This window comes from Eucalyptus grandis, chromosome 6 (assembly GCF_016545825.1).
Source record: "Eucalyptus grandis isolate ANBG69807.140 chromosome 6, ASM1654582v1, whole genome shotgun sequence".
Lineage (NCBI taxonomy): Eukaryota > Viridiplantae > Streptophyta > Magnoliopsida > Myrtales > Myrtaceae > Eucalyptus > Eucalyptus grandis.
In genome coordinates, this window is record NC_052617.1 from 43,812,103 (window position 1) to 43,833,439 (window position 21,337).

The 21,337-nt window shown below is 38.8% G+C and overlaps 1 protein-coding gene across 4 annotated transcripts; it reads right to left on the reverse strand.

Annotated features, from left to right (window-relative positions):
- Positions 1–686: 686 nt before the first annotated feature.
- LOC104450101 (protein GRAVITROPIC IN THE LIGHT 1) lies at positions 687–5,436 on the reverse strand. Of its 4 annotated transcripts, none has more exons than XM_010064532.3 (3): positions 5,059–5,436; positions 4,218–4,337; positions 687–2,618 (listed from the first exon to the last, which is right to left on the reverse strand). In XM_010064532.3, exon 3 carries the CDS (start codon positions 2,616–2,618, stop codon positions 1,254–1,256), a length of 1,365 nt encoding a protein of 454 aa, XP_010062834.2. In that variant the 5' UTR covers positions 4,218–4,337; positions 5,059–5,436; the 3' UTR covers positions 687–1,253. The 4 variants fall into 4 exon arrangements, with proteins under 4 accessions (XP_010062834.2, XP_010062831.2, XP_010062832.2 ...); XM_010064529.3 differs by having other exon boundaries at positions 4,213–4,337; XM_010064530.3 differs by lacking the exon at positions 5,059–5,436 and adding an exon at positions 4,731–4,905 and having other exon boundaries at positions 4,213–4,337.
- Between the last annotated feature and the right edge of the window lie 15,901 nt (positions 5,437–21,337).

The window sequence follows — 21,337 nt, forward strand, 5'->3', positions numbered from 1 at the left end:
TCATGACCCCAGGAGGCGCCGAGCATCCCTGGCTGGCGATGTAGAGAGCAAGGACGATGGGTTCGGCATCGGAGCCCGCCAAAGGAATCGAGCCTTCATCGTGACGAATCGTGTCCCGGTCCACAACCGATCCGACTTTTCCTGCAAGAGGAAAACCATCCCCCCCCCCTTTGACTTACGGATGGCCGAGATGATGGACCAACCTTAATTAATAAAATCAGCACTACATGCGATCGCGATGGGTCCGCCCTACACCGCCCACATCTACCTAACCTTCCAATCCGGGGGACCCGGAAAGAGAAAGAGGAATCGACGTGGCCTGAGGCCCGAGGCCATGCCCCAAGAACCTGACAATAACGCTAAAAACGCCGCCCGATAAAGGCGTCATCTCCACACAATCCGATGATGTCCCCACTCCCCAGGTACCCCTCTCCTCTCTCGTGTTTTCATACATGTGGCCGTCCATTCACGATTGTTCAATCTAACTACCCAAGAAATCCAAAATTTAGTATCGACCCACCGACAAAGCCCGCGTGACGAAAACCGCGTTGTCCCGAAACGTAACGTGAGGAAGAAATCATTGCCAATGGCATGGTAAGAGACCATAGTGGGCAAAAGCTTGGAGACAGCCTGCTGCCGGGAAACCCTACATGGATTAGAGGCACCGGTACATAATGCAAAAGCTCAAAAATAGCCTTCGAATAAACGATAAGAGAAACAGCCCAACCGCTATACATAACTTTTTATACAGGCACATCATGGACAAACAAGGGAAATTCAAGGTTGTACCCCTACAACAACATCCAGGACCATCCCTCCCATGGAGCTAAATTAATATTAACAAAATTTTGGAAGGGTGGGACATGTCACATGAACGGTCCATTCAAGATCTAAATCCTTTTTAATATATAAATGATTCAAAAGGAAAAAGATTCTCTTGCTCCACCATCCACAGGTCCAAGCGCGCTTTCCCTTTCTCCCAGACGAGGGCCAAAAGCAAAGCGACAAAATGCCCCCAGTGACCAGAGTTTTGAGAGTCCCCACAACAAATGTGCAGCCAGTCAGCCCCCGTCTGATTTTTCTCTGGTACTCCTAAAAAGTACTAAAGAAAAATGAAGACGCTCTATGGCTTCCAGCTCAATCGCTGATGTCTTTTTTGTTTTTTTTGGGGGACACGGAATCTGACAACTATGGAGGAGCATCATAATACATAAGACTAATATGTTCCCACAGCTGGATCCATAATCAAGATTTCACCTTGACCTGGAGTTGTTCAATAGATAGACCTGGCACTGTACGACCGTTTTACCGAGCTTGAACCCTGGGACTACCGTGAACGCTACCCTCGGATCGTACTCCGTGGTGTTGAACGCTTCCTCTTCCGCAATCGTTTCCATGTACACTTCCGAGAACCTAGACCCCTTGCTCACCTGAAAGATGGTGCCCTCTGGCTGGAACGAGAAGGCCAGGCAGTGAAGGAGCCACACCCGCTTCGCCATCTCCGCAAACTGCGCGAAGAACGTGGTCTCCGGGAATTCGCCCGCGCTCACAAGGTTCCGGTCGCTCGTGTTGCCAAAGAAAGCCATTTCCATTCTGGGGTGGATGAGTCGCGAGTACTTGACCCGACAGAATTTCGCAAACGTCGATCTCGGTTTCTGGGCCAAGTGATCCTTCACCTTCGAGGACTTTAACTCCATAAACCACTCAAAAAAGACCTGCCGCAATCTTCTCCTCTCAGGCAAAGACTCATTGGGAAGGGAAAAGTTGGGGAATTGGAATCCGTCAAACATTTCCCGGCAAACAAAGGACTCGAACGCGAAACACTTGTGATCCGGTCTCCCGTAAACGACTCCTGGTTCTATTGCACTGGCCGCTGCATCGACATCCCAGTCGGCAGATTTCATCTCGTCGATCAACAATCTTACGAAGCCCCGAATGGACTTTACAGCATGGCGAAGTACAGTAACGAAGTGGTTAGGACTGAGGCCAGAGAGGTGAAGATTATCCAGAACATACAAGGGGCCACTCTGATTTAACCTCTTCTCTGTCAATCTGTTTTGGCTGTTTAACGACTCCAGCTTCTGTTTAAGAGATGCAATTTCAGAGTCCTTGACTTTCTGCTGAAGTTCCATCTTCTTGCGCATTATTACGTATGTTTTCACAAGAGACTTCTGCTCCTCGATTTCAGCCAGAACCATTGTGGTCTCTGGCGAAATATCAAACTGTCTCTTCACATAACATCGCTTCAACTCAGACAACTTTTTCAACTCGGAAACAATCATTTTGTCAGCGGACTGAATCTCCTCAGCATCATAAGGGGACTGCGCAAACTGTAACTGGGCATATGCAGCTTTAACAGAAGAAATGCTGGCAAATATTTTAGCAAGAAGAGCCTCTAAAGCCTCTCTATCATGAATTTCATCTTCCTCGTCATCAAAAGAACCACTGTCGAGATCATCCTTCAACTGATTATCCTTGACCACCTTATGAGGCTTAGGCTTCTTAATTTCATCATCTGGGGCAATCCCTGTAGCAACGCGAATATGAAGAACTTTTGCAAACGTACGCGCCAACCTACTTTTTGATGGAGTTACTGAAGACCTCTTAACGGAATCCATCTAAGAGGGAAAACCACAGAAGAAGAGGATGATGATTATGATTGTGAATGAGTGAACAAAACACATTAGTTTCTCTAAAGCATAGAGCAAAAAAGGAAAAGAGAGGTGATGATGAATTTGCTGAAGAAAGAGAAAAGCAGATGCCTTTACACTTAGATTGAGGCCATTGATAGAGGACAATATTTGTTTCACTATATGATATCCTTCCTCTTGAAAAAGAAAAAAAGTAGATTTGGACAGGGAAAAGAAAAGAAGTATGGATACGTAGTAGTTGAAGGAAAGCTTGAGCGCAGTAGATCCAAGACAGGCTCAAAGCTTGTTGCACTATAGATCATACACAGCACAACTTATATTTTATTACATACCAATTATCAACAAAGAAAATCTTCTTAAGTCTAAGTATAGTTGTCCCAGAAATCCCCGGTCGCTTAAGAGCACCTTGACCGGAGAAATATTGACAAAATTTATTTCTAAAACTTTGGTAGTAAAACTTGCATGTCTCACAAATGCACAGGCTTCCAACAATGCAAATCTCTCTCCTAAATTAACCCAATCGCAAGTCAAAATAAAAAAAGAAGCCCATTTTCTTTCCATTGACACTATCACATGGGCAGAAGTGCTGTTACACCACAGCTAGTGCCTATTTGCTTTAAAATAACCAGGACCCACCGCAGTGAAATCTCAAATCTCATTCATCTTAACGGAATATTCAACGTTGTTCCACAGGTCATGAAACCACAACAGTGGTTTCTAAAGGAATTTCTAAAGGAGGCAATTTTGTGTAGTAGAGGACTCACTGCTGTCTCATTTGAGAATCTATCAGTACTCATCACATGTATAAAAAGGCAACTTATTCAGAACCACGATCGCAAAGGCCCACACAAGCTAGATGACCGGACCACGAAGCAAAAAATCAGGGACCAACTTTTCAACCAAATTTTCAGCTACAGCTCTCATTCCACAGCAAGAGGAACAAAAAAAAAAAAGGACCATCATTAACTCCCAAAACTTTCAAAATGACTATTCATCACCAAATGAAGTCAAAACTACAATAATGCAAGTTATTTATCCGTCCCCATCTAGTGGAAAGTTGTTTCTTATGGCCAGTATTAGCCAAATACCGTCTACTGCGCACCAATAATAGCAAGGAGTTTCATTTGATAATCTGTGAATAGACTGGACTACACAGAGACAGTATTCCAAAATGACCAATGGAAAGTAATTTTTCGTCTTCTAAAACTAAGTGCTTCCATCAACGGATTGCGGTAATGAAGACCCAATTCATGTACCCAAAAACAGCCCCTTTCTCGATAATGTCCATTGGCAGAGCCAAATTCTTACAAGTTTCATTATGGAAAACTTCCAACCAGACCACTTAAACAAAGAATCTAAAAAGCTCCGCAAAATAACAAAAAAAAAAAACCATGTTATAGAATTTCAGACCGCGACGGCAAGTGGATCACGACGCTAGAGCAGACGCAGTAGTCCCAACTAACGCAAAAACTCATAGATTCATTGCTGAGTTCGGTAGGTACATAAAAAATTAGTTCCAAATAAGAATGTCCAAGCCTCCAATGGAGACCTTTTAACATACCATACCTCGAGTAGCTGCAGAAATTCGAAGCTCTCTCTGTATCTCAACCTGACTTCATTGAAACGTCAATCTCAATAACTAAAATGATGTAACATCGTAACATCCACCAATAGAAGCCTCAAGCCCTGCAACCAAACCCCAAAACATCAAAACCACAAACGAAAAAGAAATCTAACCCTGCGAAAAAAAAAATTATGAAGAACTACGAAACAGAATAAAAGCAAGTGCTAATAGGGCAGTACCCAAAAGACCAAAGTTAAAAATAGAAAAGACACCAGAGAGCATGAGGAAGAAATGGAAAAGAGCAAGACAGTTTAGCGTAGCTCAAAAATTGAAAATAAATAGGAGAAAAAGGAGAAAAAGGAAGAAAACAGGAACGCCCGCCCACCCCCCAACCCCAAAAAAAGTGGAAACGAAACCAAAGGCACGGTCAAAGGCTCCTTCATTCACCACAAAAACCAAGAACCGCAGGCAAAAGCAACCCAGGATAAGAAGAACCAAAAAGCAACGAACTTTACCTCGCGAGAGTTCAAAAATCGCTAAAACCCCCTAAAAACCCGTACTGGGCAATCTCTTATGAAGACGGGAAATGTCAAAAGAAGAAGAAGAAGAAGAACTGCAACAAGGTGAGGAACACCCCCACACGTTTTCATAATAGCGGCCGTGAATAGAAAAACATGCTCATGTCAGACCGTGAACCTCCCATTTTCTCACGACGACCATTAAATTTAAAAAAAAAAAAAAAGACCCAATAATTGAAAATTTCAACCCAAATATTTCCCCAAAAAAATGAAGAGAAGAGACTTTTGGGAGGGGGTAATAGCGAGTCTCCAGGCGTGAACATACCTTTCAAACGTATATCTGAAGGAAGGAAGGAAGGAAGGGGATAAGTAAAGATCTCTCTTTGACCGACGTAATCTCTCTTTTCGGCAGGTGTTTCCAAGACTTTATTAGCTGATCTTTGTTGATATACTACAACCAACTCAACCGTTCTTCCGCCCCAATGAAAGCCTGGCTCTTCGAAAGCGGAGACGATATTAAATGAGCTTCGTTATTTTCTGGAAGCGAGAAAAGCCAGAGCTTTAAAATACGAGAGAGAGAGAGAGGGAAGGAGCTCAATTCAAAGCCCGAGGAAGGAGGAAAACAAGCTCGAAGACGAGAGAGAGAGAAGAAGACGAGAGAGAGAAGGGGGAGGGTAAAAAGACCATAAAGGACAGGACTCTGAGGAGGTCTGTCCGACATTACAGTCATTCGGAATTAAAAGCTCGAGGTGGGGTCGCTGTCTGCAGACTCTGCACAGCCGATATCCCGATACTACCCCCGAGGGCCGAGTGCTTTATTTAGCCGTTGGGAGTTGGGGTTTTCGGTGAATACGAATAGCCGGTGGGGGTAATGCTGGAGTCGGAGGGAAGATCTGATGTGTCTATTTGGCTGATCTTCAAGCGTGTTTCGCAGGTACGGACTGGGGAATGGGCGGGGAAATGAACGGTCCACAATGGGCGTGACGCGTGAGCGTGGGTATCCGGGTGTAGTCGCTGAGACCTTGATGATGATGATCGGACGGTCGGTATGGGCCCAGCTGTCGTGCGGTGAGGTCGCGCGCCCAAACAAGATCTTCAGTCCATCGTAGACGGAAATTTCTATGATAATCAGGCGTATCGTATATAGCTTTTCTTCAACGTCCCGTATGAATGGTGCGAAAAATGTATTTCGAAAATTAATCATTTGTATTCCTCAAATAACACACTCGAGCGGATCGTATAACTTTTTTTCAACGCCTCAAGAAAAATGATGATTTATATCCCTAAAATGATTAATTGGTAAATAATATTTTTATTATCGACGGTAATTTATTTTTATATATTTTCATATATGATAAAAATATTTTCATTCGTTCGTTTATATAAGCAATGAAATAGATTATTTTTAGAAATATATTTTTCAAATCATTTACTATCTACGAACCAAATGCATTATATAATTTCAAAATTTTCAGTATGTTGGATTTAGATGATGCATGAATCTTACTTTTAACTTTTTTTCTGATTGACGATTGATCATTTGACTAGTTATATTTTTTTAAGATTTGTGTTAAGTATTGACGTCAAAATTTAAAGAAAAAACTAATTTCGCAGAATTCCCGAACCGACGTTGCAACTCATCATTTGGAGTCGTGTAATTATTTTGGATAAATTAGTTTTTAAACCGATAGGAAAGGAGGTGTCCATTTTGATTGGAAGTTGTTAGGAAACTGTTGATTGAAAGTGTAATGCGTATAATTATGTTACTTGACAAAATCATCTGCCGAAGATTTCCTAAATTTTAAAATGCCATAATCAGTTTGCACGATTTTTGTGGTCCGTTTATAAATAAGTAAATGCTTGGATTGACCATTTATTAGAGAAGTGATGTTCATCGAAAGATACACTTGAACAGTAATTTTGTGATAACATTTTCAATTTAAATAACTTTCGTTATATTATATATACATAGAGGAACATCTCGAGAAATAACTGCATGCTTTTCATTCTTTCTTTTTATTTATTTATTTTTTTTACCGTTGGGCTTTTGAGATGTTCTCTTCCTAATGAGCGTTACTGATATTAACAAAAAGGCACACAAAGTTCGTGTGCAAAAATGGGCAAAATATAACAAGAGAAAATATGATTTGCATGACTTTAGGAAATGAATTTACAACGCTGTAAAATGGAGAAGATTCATTTGACGTTAAATTTATGAGAATTTTATGTGAAAATACGATTATTTTTTGTACTTCTTAAATTACCATTTTATTTATTGCACGATAATTTGCGGTTATCGTTCCTTTTATAACAACATTGGACGTCGTTGGAATTTTGTGGTTTGATTCTGAAGTTGAAACTGCTTTGAGGTTGCTTTCCAATGGAGGGTGTAATAAATAGATGCGATAAATAGCAACACTTACAATATCGAATTTGAAATGACAAATGGCCTTCGCTCGATAACAGAAGGAACGGTTGATGGGTAGTTGCAATAAATTATCGTCGTTGATATTCCATGACATTATACATAGATTTGTTGAACCTGTGGAAGTAAACCTATCTAATTCAACAAATATGGGAAAGTTACCTACTGACTCATAAATATATTATACGAATGCTAATTATGTAATAAACTTTTAAACTTTACAAACTTAGCCCTAAATTTTTGCAATAAATTTCAATATAACCATTCAAACAAATTTTCACCGGAAGATGTTGGCGCGATGGTCTAGTCATCTCCGGACATCCTACATGCGAGTAATTTCTAGTAAAATTTGACCGAAATAATTACATTTGAATTTTGTATAAAGATGCGAGACTAAATTGACAAAATTGAAAAGTTTTATAACCGAATTAACATTTGTGCAATAAGTTTAAAATTGATCAAACAATTTCCCCCAATAATCCTAGACTCAAACTTTATGCAACAAATTCACATGATAATTTTTCTCAATCTTAAGTATAGGCGATATTCTTGCCTCCAAACTATCATTGTTCTTTCGTGGTTGAGTCATTTAAGATGGTAGAACAAGATTCTTAAAACTTGTCATCGTAATGCACGTGAATCATAAAATTGATCGCAATTGTCACTTTAATCGTTTCATTTACTCGGTTAGGATTTAGCAAACTGAAAAAGGCCATATGTTTGATAATAAAAGACCCCTGGTGACATTTTCCGTCCACTTACAGTCTTACATTGACTAAGTTAAGGAGGGCTCAAATACATCGAAACCGCGAATTATAGAAATGCTCGAAATAAAATATTTAGAATTCAAATGCATCGTTGCGACATCTTTCGTGACTTACTGCATAACTGTCTTGATTTTTTTTTTTTTTTCTCTTTTGGTAAATCGCATTCAATGCGTACATTGGACCATTCGCGTCTTTCGCCTTGGTCGAAAAATAAGGACCGAATTCACGTATTCTCGATCGTCAGAGCTCCCCGCGATTTGCTTTCGAGGTCAAAGACGGCAAACTTAAGTCTGCTCAAAGGAATATTAAAAAGAAGGGGCACGCCGAAAGCTCTAAATTATAAGCACAGAACGCAATCGAATCTGAAAGCCAGCATCGTTGTGAGGAGGGCTTACGTAGATTTCCCCCTTAATCTTGCTAAGAAACAATAAACAAAATCTCCATCGCAAAAGGGAGAAAAGTCCATAGGGCCCAAAACTCCTGACCCTGTTTGGTCGGTGCAATACCCCCTTTTTGTTGTTTATTGCGGGTCGAGGAGTGGGGGATCTATCTCACTCGTCGTCGGGACAACGTGCATTTCGCATGAATGGAACGCCATCCCCTTTTGTTGCCCGATCTTGACCGCAGCTGCTGAGGCGATGCTTTGCCCGATCTAGACCTTGGGTCCCGTTTCGTGTGATCTGCCCATTTAATATTTGCCAAAAATCTAATTCGGAGTCTAGCTTTATAGTCGCGTTTCTCTTTTTTAAATAGGAAAAAAAACCACCAAAAACCTCAAATTTTGTCCAAAGTAACAAATTTATCCCAAACTTTTTTTAATGACATAAAAAATTCCAAAATTTACTAACCGTGACACATTTATTTCAATTTTTTTTTTGCGACACAAAAAACCCTAAACTTTCATTTGACGCATTTACTCTAAATCATATAACCATTTTGGTCTTTTTACTTTTAATTTTTTTTTTCTTTTTTTCTTCTTCTTCTTTCTTCCCTCCACCAACCATGGCGGAGCTGGCGAGGGCGACCCTTGCTAGATGACGGCTTCCCTCCGTCGACTCTGCCATGACCGGCGGAAGGATGAGAGAAGAAAATAAAATAAAAGAGAAAAAACATAAAGAGTAAGACGAAAATGCTAAATGTGTCACGGTTTGCAAAGTTTGGGATTTTTCATGTTACAAAAAAAATTTGGATAAATTTATCACTCTGGGCAAAGTTTAGGGTTCTTGGTGGTATTTTCCCTTTTAAATAAACAAAATACACTCCTTTTGTTGCTTTTCATTTTCAGAGATAATGATATAAATGATTTATGAACTTTAACTCAACATGCAATGTAATATGTGGGTTTTTTGTATATATTCAATTTAGTTTGTAGACTGTATGAAAACATTCAATACTATCCATAAACTTAAATTAATAGAATGATAGCATTGAACATATTCATACATCTCAAAGATTAAATTGAACACGTATCAAAAATCTTAAAATCATAATGAACAATTTTAAAGTCCAAGACATTGCACGATGGAATAAAGTTAAAGCACCACATTTTATATTGGTCAAAATTTATGAATCAGTTATATAACTTTATAAAGGAGACCTTTTTGATTATTTGCAAACATATCGAAAATTTCAAAATTCTAAATTTAAAAAGTGAATTTTCAATTTCGCTATTATTAAGCTAGAGTAATAGCTTTTTGCGAGGAGATGCAGAAAGCAACATGCAATAGCCGTTGGAGTCAACTTCTGGGCTGAAGTAATTTTTGGGTTGGGTTTTGAAACCCCGTAAATTGTGACTGCCTATTTTCGCTTCTTTTTTTTTTTTTTTTTTTTTTTTTAAAGGGGTGTTTGCAACTTTTAGCCAGACATTAATTAATATAAATATTTTAAAAATTAAAAATGTTTAAATAATTTTGCGTGGCAATATATATATGCACTTTGAAATGTTTTTAGGTATTTATAAAATCCAAATCTTAAATTCCACAGTATGAACGGAAGTCGCATCAAATACAGCCGAACTTTTGAAAAAAAAGAGCAGACGAAACTCATCTTTCGATGACTTTTGAGGTTTTGACTGACTTTAAATAAAGTTCAGCAAAATTTTCGTGGCGGAAAAAATGGGCAAAGACGGGACGGTCGAGTTTTCATGAGGAGGTCACCTATTTTGAATTGTCATGTATAGACTTTGAACCTTGTTAGACGGAACTTGTTGTATGAAAATATCAAAATCAATCTAGAAGAAATACTCGAAAATCTAGAAGGAAGGCTAGAAACACTAATATGGTCGTAACTATAAAATGTTCTTTAAAATAAAATTCAAAACATAAATCCATAAGTGAATACAAAACCTAAAAATACTTCATAAATAAGCGACCTAAGATATTTAGACATAAATTAAGGAAACCAAAATAAGCCAGAGGGATCGTTGAGCTTGTTTAAGACTCAAAAATAAATTGTTGATCAATAAAGTTTGATTGACAATCGAGTCACAACAAAGAAAACTTTGCTAGAGTTATTTTTGATGTCCTTTAACATGAATGCTACGATTATGTTCAATCTAAAGGGACAAGTGTGACTTGATGGGATTGATTAGGAGTTGAATCGTTTGAAAGTTTGGAAGCACAGCATGCGGAGAAAGGAGAACAACAGGAAAATAGAGAATGATTTGAGTTAAAGTCCCACATGGAAAAAAAATATTAGCCCTTAAAGTTAGATTCCATTTGTTTTGAGAAAAATAAATAGTTTAAAAAACATTTTCCCGAAAACGATCTTTTGTATCATTTACAAAAATGAATCAAACTCAAAATATTTTCATCGTTTATAAAGATTTTAGACATAAATCATCATCGAAATGAATTTTTTATTGATTGATTATTTTGAGCAATAATAACGGTCATTTTAGAAAAATATTTTCTATATTACTCTTTTTTTTTCGCAAGACAAAACGGAGCCCACCGATATCATTCGTGTGTATTCAGAGCAATCCTTAAGTCCATTATGTCGGAGAGTAATATGTTGGTACTCTAGGACGGAATCGAACCTCTTCCGACCCAACTCGCCCAATTCTAGATAACTTCGGAAATGGGAAAAGTAAGAGAAAAAGACATGGAGAAGTTCCATTATAATTAATCGAAACCCAGTGACTATCATCTCCAACCGCATTTTTGGACGTTTAGGATAAAGAAAAGATCGCAAGTTTTTGTCCCTCGTCCGCGACTTGTCGAGCACGATCATTCCGTGGGGCGGCAGGAGGAGGGAACGCTGCGAAGACGATCGAGACAAAGGAAGCGTCGCTCGACATTACTTAAGAGAAGCCTCAACCTCCGATATCTGTCGAAATCGAGGAGGGTGGTTGGCTCGTACTTGGTGGGAATGATTCTTTATTGGTACTTATTTTCAATCGGCTATTCTTGTTGGCACTTGGTTGGCGGAGGTTTTCGGAAGTTTCCGCCGCGGTGCCCGCCTCCAGCGACGGTGAGAATATGGGGAAGACAAGTACTCAATCTAATCATTAACAGCGATGTGGCGGGACATGCTGTGCTTGATCACGCGCTTCTGTCCGACCCGAAGTTGATCATTAGGTGATCTACGCCTTGGCGCGCGTCTGAGAAACGCCGGTGTGCTCTCTTTGCAATGACGAATTTTTTCATGGAATTATGGATAGATTGTGTTTTCGAGATTAGCTAGTTTGTGGCCAAACTACGTTTCCTATCCCCCGTGCGGTCGACCGCGGTCTTCCCAACCTCGACTAAAAGTCAATCACGGGGTGGTTCATGGGTGCTGCAGTTTTTAAGAAGGTATTTGATAAACCGCTCAAAAGTTATAAGGTTAATATTATAAAAACTTTAAATTAATATGTCTGTGACAAATTTTATCCATTTGATAAATTTATTCTAAATGCCAAAAACTCAAACTAGTATATTTAAAAAAAAAATTATCTTTCATTGGTTTTTGTTAAATAAAATTAATATCATGAAAACTCGCAAGTTGATATAATTGTGACAAACAAAAAATAAAACCCCAAAATGATATATCCACCAACGGTAACAAAATTTAACACATGTGCATCAATTTAAGATAAATGTTATAGACATATCAATTTTGAGATTTTTCATGATATTAACAAAAAATCGTAATAATTGCCGTGATTTTTGAGAGTGCTGCACTTTTAGGAGATGTGGTATCATAAGGTTAGCTAATTTACAAACCGTCATTACAACACCGAAAGGATGCTCACGCGGCCCCTCGATTTGACTTGAGGGCGCTTGAAATTTTCCTAATTAGCCGGTCGAGCTAATACATTCCAAAAAAGACCTAAAAAAAAAAAAGATATATAAAATTGTGGCCTCAGTCTTCGCAGAAAAAAAAGATAAGGCGGGGTGGTTCCCTTTCGGTCTCCATCACTTCGACCTCCTCGTCGTCGTCGTCGTAGGAAAAATCTAAAAGGCAAAGAAAAAATTGACAGGGGGAGAGCCAATCAAGGAATCGGGCCGATTCGTCCTGCGCTGCTGAGGAAAATTCCTAGCTTTAGTTTAGTAAACAACACGGGAAGAAAGTCGAATTTGAGGTTCTCTTTTTACTAATTTTTTTCCTCGCTCTTTTCTTCTGTCGTGGGGCAGCGTCTCTGTTCCGCCATGTGTTTTTTCCTGGCGTATGCAACATGTAAATGGAATCCCTGTGACGGCGACGGCACGGCGGGCGTCAACCTTTGCGGCCATATATATACCAAATTTGATGATCGTTTTCCACGTAGCATTGATAAGTAGGATTCGACCTGTTTTTACGATAACATATTCTCTCATTCCAAATTCAGATCCTTATTTTTTTTCTCAATATTATTTTAAATCCATATCGAATCACACTTACGCACAATGCGTGCGAAGCTATAATGATAATAGACACTTGAGTATATGTTTAACGAGAATTGTTCAAAATTCCGTATGGCGTTTAATTTAATTATAAACTTTACAGTTGTATTGATCAACTCTCAAATCTCTTGACAATTTGTTAATTTAATATTTCAATCAATTTTAATTGAAAATCATTAATATGGACATCAAGTCGACCTATGTGGCATGGGCGAGGCATTAATATAGATGATTTTATAACTAGCCCTCGCCAGCCATAGCCTATGGCTAGCAATGAGAAACTATAAAAAAAAAAGGAAAAAAAAGAATTAAAAATTAAAATAATTTAAAAAAGCATTCACATTAATGTTAGCCATGCCACATAAGCTGACCGATATCTACGTTAACGATTTTCGATCAAGATTAGGCGGGAATACTATATTGGAAGTTGTCAAAGTATTTATGATTCAGTTAACATAAACGATAGATTTATAATTAAATTGATAACTATATGATAAGTTTGTGACTTTTTATCAATTTTTTTATATTTGACTATAATTCAGTATTTTACCCAAAAAAATAAAATCTCGAGATGTGTAAATTTAAGGACTTTGAAGTGGGCGTTTTTCCATCATGAACAAATATTGGATTCCAATGATACCACGCATATAATTCTACTTTGTGTTTCTGACATGTATTTGAGTGTCGATATCTGAGTGATATGTGCGCACCAGGTTAATGGATGACGTGGCGCGCACGTACCACTGAATATTTTCTCGTGGTTCATGGGACTTCATATGCTTTGGCAGTCGATTGTCTCACATGAATCCAAGGCTAGCAGAAGAGAGAGAAGGCTAGCAGAGGAGAGAGAGAGAGAGAGAGACTTTCCTCACCTAAATAGTTTGTTTTTTTCTCTCACGATAAGAAAGCTTATGGTAAAAGATGCATCGAATTCATTAAAAAAATATATTATTCATAAAATCCATTAACTTGAGCTAATTCAACTCTTTTTTTTTTAATTATTACTACAAAAATTCCAAAGGAGGAAATATATATATAAAGAACGGCCGCCTTCTAGAATTGATTGCTCAACCTTGTGTTTACATAAGCCCAGTGCACCGCGATGCAAACGGTCTCTCTCAATGTAACTTCCAAACATACACCAGTGACTTAGGAAAAGACTTACCAAACAAAGAATACCGTAGCAGAAAAAAACACAGTAATTGCATTGACAAACACGGAAGAAGCTTCATCTCCCAAATACTTTGTCAAAGCAATTTTCAAATGTTTGAATAATTTATTCTAACTTTTGAACATCTCGGTGTTCAAACCCTTTCTTTGTGGTTGGTGGAATAAATTCTTAAGATTGGAATAATATTTCCGAAGAAAAGAAAAGAATAGAAATCATGCTAATTGCTAGATCAGAAATTAAAGTAGAAAATAAGGGCAGAGGAATTGAGATATTAAGAATATGTCGGCACTAAAAATAAAGGTAATGTGATGATGACGATGCGAGCCCACTCCCAATTTTTTTTTTTCAAGAAAAAAAATCTGTTCTTTCTAAAAGCATATTATCATGGTTATTCTGATCAAAAGACTTTCATGATTTTCTCCTGCTTTTTTCCCTATTTTTTTTTTTTAAACCCACTTCATAAGTCCCAAAAAAGCTTTGTGGGACCGGTCTCCGATCGGGGCGAATGGCTATGATGATGAAAGCGGTGGCCCCAGCCTACAATCTCTTCATACCCGTACCCAACAAAGAACCGTGAATCTAGACTTTGTGCAAAGATATTTCGCGTAAAAAAAAAAAGGAATAAAAAAGAGGAAAAAAAATCCTAAGATCGTAGATTAGAGGGTAGCATGATTTATCAAAGGAGGAGGCTTTTGCATTAAGCTAAAGATAGATCTAAGCTTATGTACGGAATCATATGAAGCATTATGATGTTGTTCATCAAGCGAGGGTAACCCTAGCTTTCTAATGGCTAAAGAAGTACATGAATTGTACCGTGTTAAGCAAGATTATGTTTTTTCTTTCTTTTTTGTGTTCACGACGTGCCGTTATACATTTATGTCCTCGAAAAACGAGGAGCGCTCTCCCTGTTCAGTTCCATTTACTTTACATGAGATGCCGGGTCATAAGGGGTTCGCTTCAATAATCATTAGATGTAACTTTTGATCGCGAAGCTGTTTCATATGGGGACGTTCCGCTCATGTCCGCAGACCGATATGGGGCGAGGGGCTGGTTTCCTCTTTGTAATAGACAGAAAAATGATTGCAGTTTCATATGGGGTCAAATCGAATTCACGTTGCTCGAATGAAGCTCGACTTTCGCTATTCCGGAATATGCTGTCCGCACTCAATCAATCCTTTCCGTCACATGCCGAAAGAGAAAAGGAGGCCCCCCGCCCGCTAACTTTCAAAAGCACTTTGGGGCACAGTGAGGAAGGGGACGACGAAGCCGCGAGGACTAGGAGACTCTTGCGGGCCTCGCTCTGCGTTACCAGCACGTTGGCCCTTGCAGTCACGCACGCTACTAACCCCATCTGAGATTTTCAAGCGGGTAATGGAGGGAAAAGGGGGAAAAGATGCACTCCATCACGTTCACAGTAAATAAGATTTTTGATGTGATGAGGCGAGCTTTAGTGGGGGAGGGGGTGGTGGTGGGGGGACAGATTTTTGCAGGCGCGTTGGGTGTTTTTCACTCAGCCTTTTTTTTGGTCTTTCCTGTGTGTCTGCAGTTGCGCCACTAAAGTCCCATCGAAACGCAACAAGTTTCGGCATCCTAAGCATTTTTGGAGACACGCCCTTCGAAGCCACGCGAGGCTCTCTGTTCACAACTTTGTCCGATGTTTGATCGAAGAAGTATATACTATACCACGTCCAATGTCTCCGCTTTCTCAGTGGAGTAATTGGGAAGGATCGGGTTTCAAAGCCTTGAAAGATGAGAAAGCGCCATCTACTCATTCACCCAGCAGATTAAAAAGCTCACGCTCCATTCAAATTGTTTTCGCCCCGAAATCCTCTTGGAACACAGAGGATGCTTCTGAAACCCAACAATCGCCGAACATCTTACCCACAAGAAATGGACCGTATCATTTTGAAAACTGAAACCAGACCCAACCAACCCGAGTACAACACGCCTTGCACGACAATATGGACATACCCACAAAATTTCCGGCTTATTGGAGGGCCTCTTCGACTCATAACTCATTTATAAGGCCGTCAAATCGATGAGTCGATTGAAAATGATTTGACCCATATTAATTTATTTAACCCGTTTTAAATCATTTTCATGCAATATAAATTTGATAACCAATATCTAACCTGCTCTATACCTGATTCACATACGACTTGACTCATAGGTTAATTCACTCCCATCCATTTAATTCACTTTAAGCTCTTCAAATATATGTTATAAAAACTTTACATCTGTTGGGAATTACTGATCATTCGACACTAAATCGAACCCCTAAATCAATGCGGAAGCGAAACCCGGAAAACCACGTATCACCGATCCTAAAGCACACCACGGATTCGAGCGTACCTTGTTAGCAACAGATTAGACACCAACGTTGAAGAAGAGGAAGAAATTCTGATCCGATAATGTCAATTCGCCTTGAAGGGAAGACGGTGTCGCCGTTTGCGCTTTACTGTTTTCTTTTTGTCTTTTGGAGAGAGAGAACGCGCGTGGGAGAAAAGCGTACGTACGTTCCAACCGATGCCATCTCTCTCTCTCCTCCCTTTTATACCTTCCCCCATCCACGGGCCCTATTCCCGTGGGCCGGGCTTTTGGGCCCAGCATGGGCGGATGGGCCTTAAGCCCATCACCAATTAAATCCATCATCTCCCACTCGCACATGGTGGCCGAATGAGAAAAATTCTCTTTACATCTCTTCAACATTCATACCAGGTAAATAATCCGTGCGACCAACATACTTTGAGAGCTCGTTGCTATACATACGTTAGGAATATATAGCGCTCATAATGGGCATCACATCCCGAGTAGATTTAGTATGCGATATCACAGATCGATCGATCACATTTATATCTCTCTTGATCTCTTTCAAACAATGATATATATATATTGTATTCACAATTATGATTATCCCAAAGACAGTCATAATTGGTTAACCGGTGAATACAAAACTACAATGTGATTCTCCAAAAATCGATCTTCCTCTTTCCTTCAAACTCTCAATTTCAGTTCAGCTTGTTTTTCTAGAAATGTCCCATTAGATCGAATCAAACTCATGACCATTGGTAACATCCTAAGATAGCAAACACTAAATAGAAATCTTGAGAATAAGTAAGAGTCATGAGGGGACTAAAAATTGAGGAACTCTTTTCCTCAAGAGTCTCACACGACATAAAAGTTGAGATCAAACTTTTGCCACTCTTATTGGTCGTCTCATGCATACGTAGTATGAAATACGTATTACGGTATTAACTCTTTTCCCATGGAGCATATGTCTACACCTTTCAATACCGTACAGATGATAGTTCAGACATACCCAATGTCTAACTTGAGTTCACATATCTACTCTTTTACAAAAATCATCAGAACTTACATCTGGCATCTTAGACAGATAAAGTAAAATATGTAGGGTATTTTACTTTCGGACATCGTAAGAATTATGTCCTCATCTTAACACTCAGTTAAGGCGACATACGTGTTTTAAGCTTGAGCTCTCGATTATCACCTAGATAATAAGTTTAAAAACAGTCTCATCTCTATTTATCACACAAGTAAATAGAGGCGATTACCCGTGTGAGTGGGCTAATCTTATATCCGTCCGACATACTTCTCATAACTTAAAGTAATGCACCGAGCATTAAGATGCATAAAGATCAAACAAAGATTCATAGGCATTAATGATGAAAAACATAAATTCATCATATGTGAACACTTAGGGAAAATTATAATATTCAGTACATTAGCCTCTACGCAGTCCTAGAGATTTCATATGGCCACAAAACACATCTCTAGGTACTGGCTTTGTCATAGGATCTGCTACCATTCTATACGTAGTATGTACTCTAAGTTCACATCTTTTCGTGCAATCATATTCATGACAAAATTATACTTAGTATCTATATGTTTGGTCTTGCCATGATATTTTGGATCTTTGGTGTACGCTTTTGCTGCTTGGCTATCATAATTAACCAACAATTAATCTGCAGCACTTCCAATAAGACCTAAATGATCCAAAAAATCTCTTAAGCCAAACATTTTCTTATCTTTCTTCAGTTGATAATGCCACGAACTCAATTCCCATCGTGGACAAGGCTATACACTTTGTTTCTTGCTCCAACACATGGTGCCATTATTCGGTAAGAGAACAAACCTAGAGGTAGATTTCCTTTTATTTAAATCTCCTCCCCAATCAACATCGAATAGCCTTAGAGTCGCAGATCCTTTCCATAATAACTCGGCGTATAATCAGCGAGTCCCTTTAAATACCTTAGTATTCATTTAACGGCTTTCCAACGTGCTTGACCTGGATTGGATTGGTATCTACTCACCATTCCAACTGCATAACATATGTCGGTCTTGTACACATCATAGCGTACATCAAGCTCCCAACAAAGACTAGCATAAGGAACATGTTTCGTTTGTTCCTTTTCTTGTGGAGTCCTTGGACACAGTCTATGGTTCAATCCTTCACCTTTTGCAATAGGAGTGTCAATGGGTTTACAATCCCATATCATTCAATTCAAAATTTGGAAGACAACCAACTTTTGACAGTATTGACTAGCTCCATATTGCTTCCGGCAATTAGTATATCATCAACATATAATGATATGATCACGAATTGATCCTTGGATCTTTTGATATATACATAATGATCCTCATCTATCATTGTAAAGTCATATGCCATTATGGCATTATGAAAACGTATATATCATTGTCTTGACGACTGCTTAAGGCCATATATCGACCCCCAAAGTCGACATACCTTTTCTTCTTGGCCTTTCACTATGAAACCAACAGGTTGTTCCATATTTATTTATTCCTCTAATTCTCCATTAAGGAAAGCAGTCTTTACATCCATTTGATATAACTCAAGATCCATACTAACCACTATTGCCAGAATAATGCGAATCGAGGTAAATCCCTCTACAGGAGAAAATGTATCTTCATAATCAATTCCTTCCTATTGATTATACCCCTTCGCCACAAGGCGAGCCTTATGCTTTCTATCGAGCCATCAGCCTTTTGCTTTATTTTGAGAACCCACTTGTTCCCAATAGCTCTGCGTCCTTTTTGGAAGATCAACCAGTTCCCAGACTTGGTTTGATTTCATTGACTCCATCTCCTCTTTCATTGCATAAATCCATTTTTCCTTACTAGGGCAATTTAGAGCCTCATTAATATTTCTTGGCTCATCCTCATCTTGTGGAGCAATTATAAAAGTGGCGACTTGTTCGCCGTATGGGAGATAGTACACTTAGCACATCATTCCCAATTATGCTCCCACTCGGATTAGATAATGACGATATCATCTCATCATGTGGTTGTAATTGAGAATGAGTTGAATTCAATTCATCACTTCTCATATTACTCCCACTTGGACGAACTCCACTAATATCATTATCTTGATCCAAGGTTTCAAATAGGGAGTAATATTCCTTTATTTCGCCCTTCTTAGGAAATTCATCCACTAAGAATGTGACATCCCGTTATTCAAATTCAGTTATACTCCCACTTTCCTGCTCACCTACGAACACATACCCTTTCGAGTGTTCGGAGTATCTCATGAAAATACTCTTCTTTCATTTGGGACCATATTTCCCAAATTTGTGAGAGGATTCATTATAGGCAGCACAACCCCATGATTTAAGAAAACCTAAGTCCGGTTTTTCTACCTGTCCATAACTCATATGGAGTGGAACTAACGATTTGGAAGGCACCCGGTTAAGTATACGGGCAGCAAATTAACAACGCATCACTCCAAAAAAGTGATATGTAAGTTAGCATGCGCCATCATGGACCTAACCATTTCCGGTAGGGTTCGTTTCTTCTCTCGCAACACCATTTTGTTGAGGAGTATATAGAATAGATAATTTTCTTTCTATTCCTTTTTCATCACATAATTTTCTAAACTCATCAAATTAATATTCTCGACCTCGATCGGATCTTAAAGCTTTTATTTTCTTGTCTAATTGATTTTCAACCAAGTTCATAAACCTTTTGAAACAACTTATGCTTCAGATTTATGAGAAATCAAATAAACACCTCCGAATCGAATATAATCATCTATTAAAAGTGATGAAATAAACAGCCCATTGCCTTCCTTTCACATTCATTGAACCACGAGACATCATAATGGATTAAATGCAGAGGAAATTCAGCTCTTTTATCTTTTCCAAATGATTTCCTTGTCGTTTTCCCTACTTGGCAATGCTCACATTTGGGCAAATCTCATTTTTCAATGTTGCCCAACAAGCCCTCTTTGGCTAGTTTATTCATATGTTGTTGGCCAATATGACCAAGTCTAGCATGCCACATAATCACATCATTATCACATGAAGTAAAAGACGTGAAACAAGGGAATAACATATTGACATCACCACAGTCAACATTCAGTACAATAAAACCATCTAGAAAGTGACCACATTCATAGTAGTTTGTATCCAAATACAAATCTACACCGTTACTAAAACCAAGCTTAACCAACATCAAAACAGACACTTAAATTTCGACGAATCTCCAGAGCATTTAGAACATCATGTAGGAACAAGGTGCGTCCACCACACATGTTCAGTTGGCAGGTGCCAATCCCTTTAACTTTAGCTTTGGAGTTGTTTTCCACATAGATCCACTCAGTTCCATTTGGTATTCGTCGGAATTCCACGAAGGATCCTTTATCCTTCGCATTGTCTATTGCTCCTGAATCTACAGTCCACAAAGGATTGGATTTAGCTAATAATGCAGAACTTGACACAAAAGTAAAGTTCTCAAATGTACAAGAGGTGTTTACCTTCTTTGGCTCACGACAGTCGCGAGTATAGCGACCTTTATTGTCACAATTGTAACACCTCACCCTTGACATTTTCTTCACTTGAGGACGTTTTCCTCTCTTGTGTTGGTTAACTCTTGATCTCTTGCAATAAGGACTTGATCCTTTGCATTCCCACATATTAAACGAATCAATACGCTTGCGCTTAGAGCTCAAAGCCCTTTCGAGCTAGAACCAAGCATTGCAAATGTCATTTTTCGGCTCAAATGCCGTTAGGCGGTCTTCTCTCGCTAGCTCAAGGTGGCGCACGATACCCTCAAGATCTTCCATAATATGGTCAAGAGTTTCTAGTGCTTCTTGCTTTTCCAGCACATATTGAATCTTCATATTCAATATTTCACAATTGTTGCCGTTCATATCGGCAATAACGTTCTTAGTTGCTGAAAACATCGATCTGAACACATCAGACATACATGCACGAATTATTAATGTCTATCATTTATACATCCACTTTTACATAGACCCATCATATTAATGAATAATTTTAAGTAAGGCTTCAGAATCAAAAGGTTACTACGTTTTCAATCATCCTCCAAAAATCCTAACT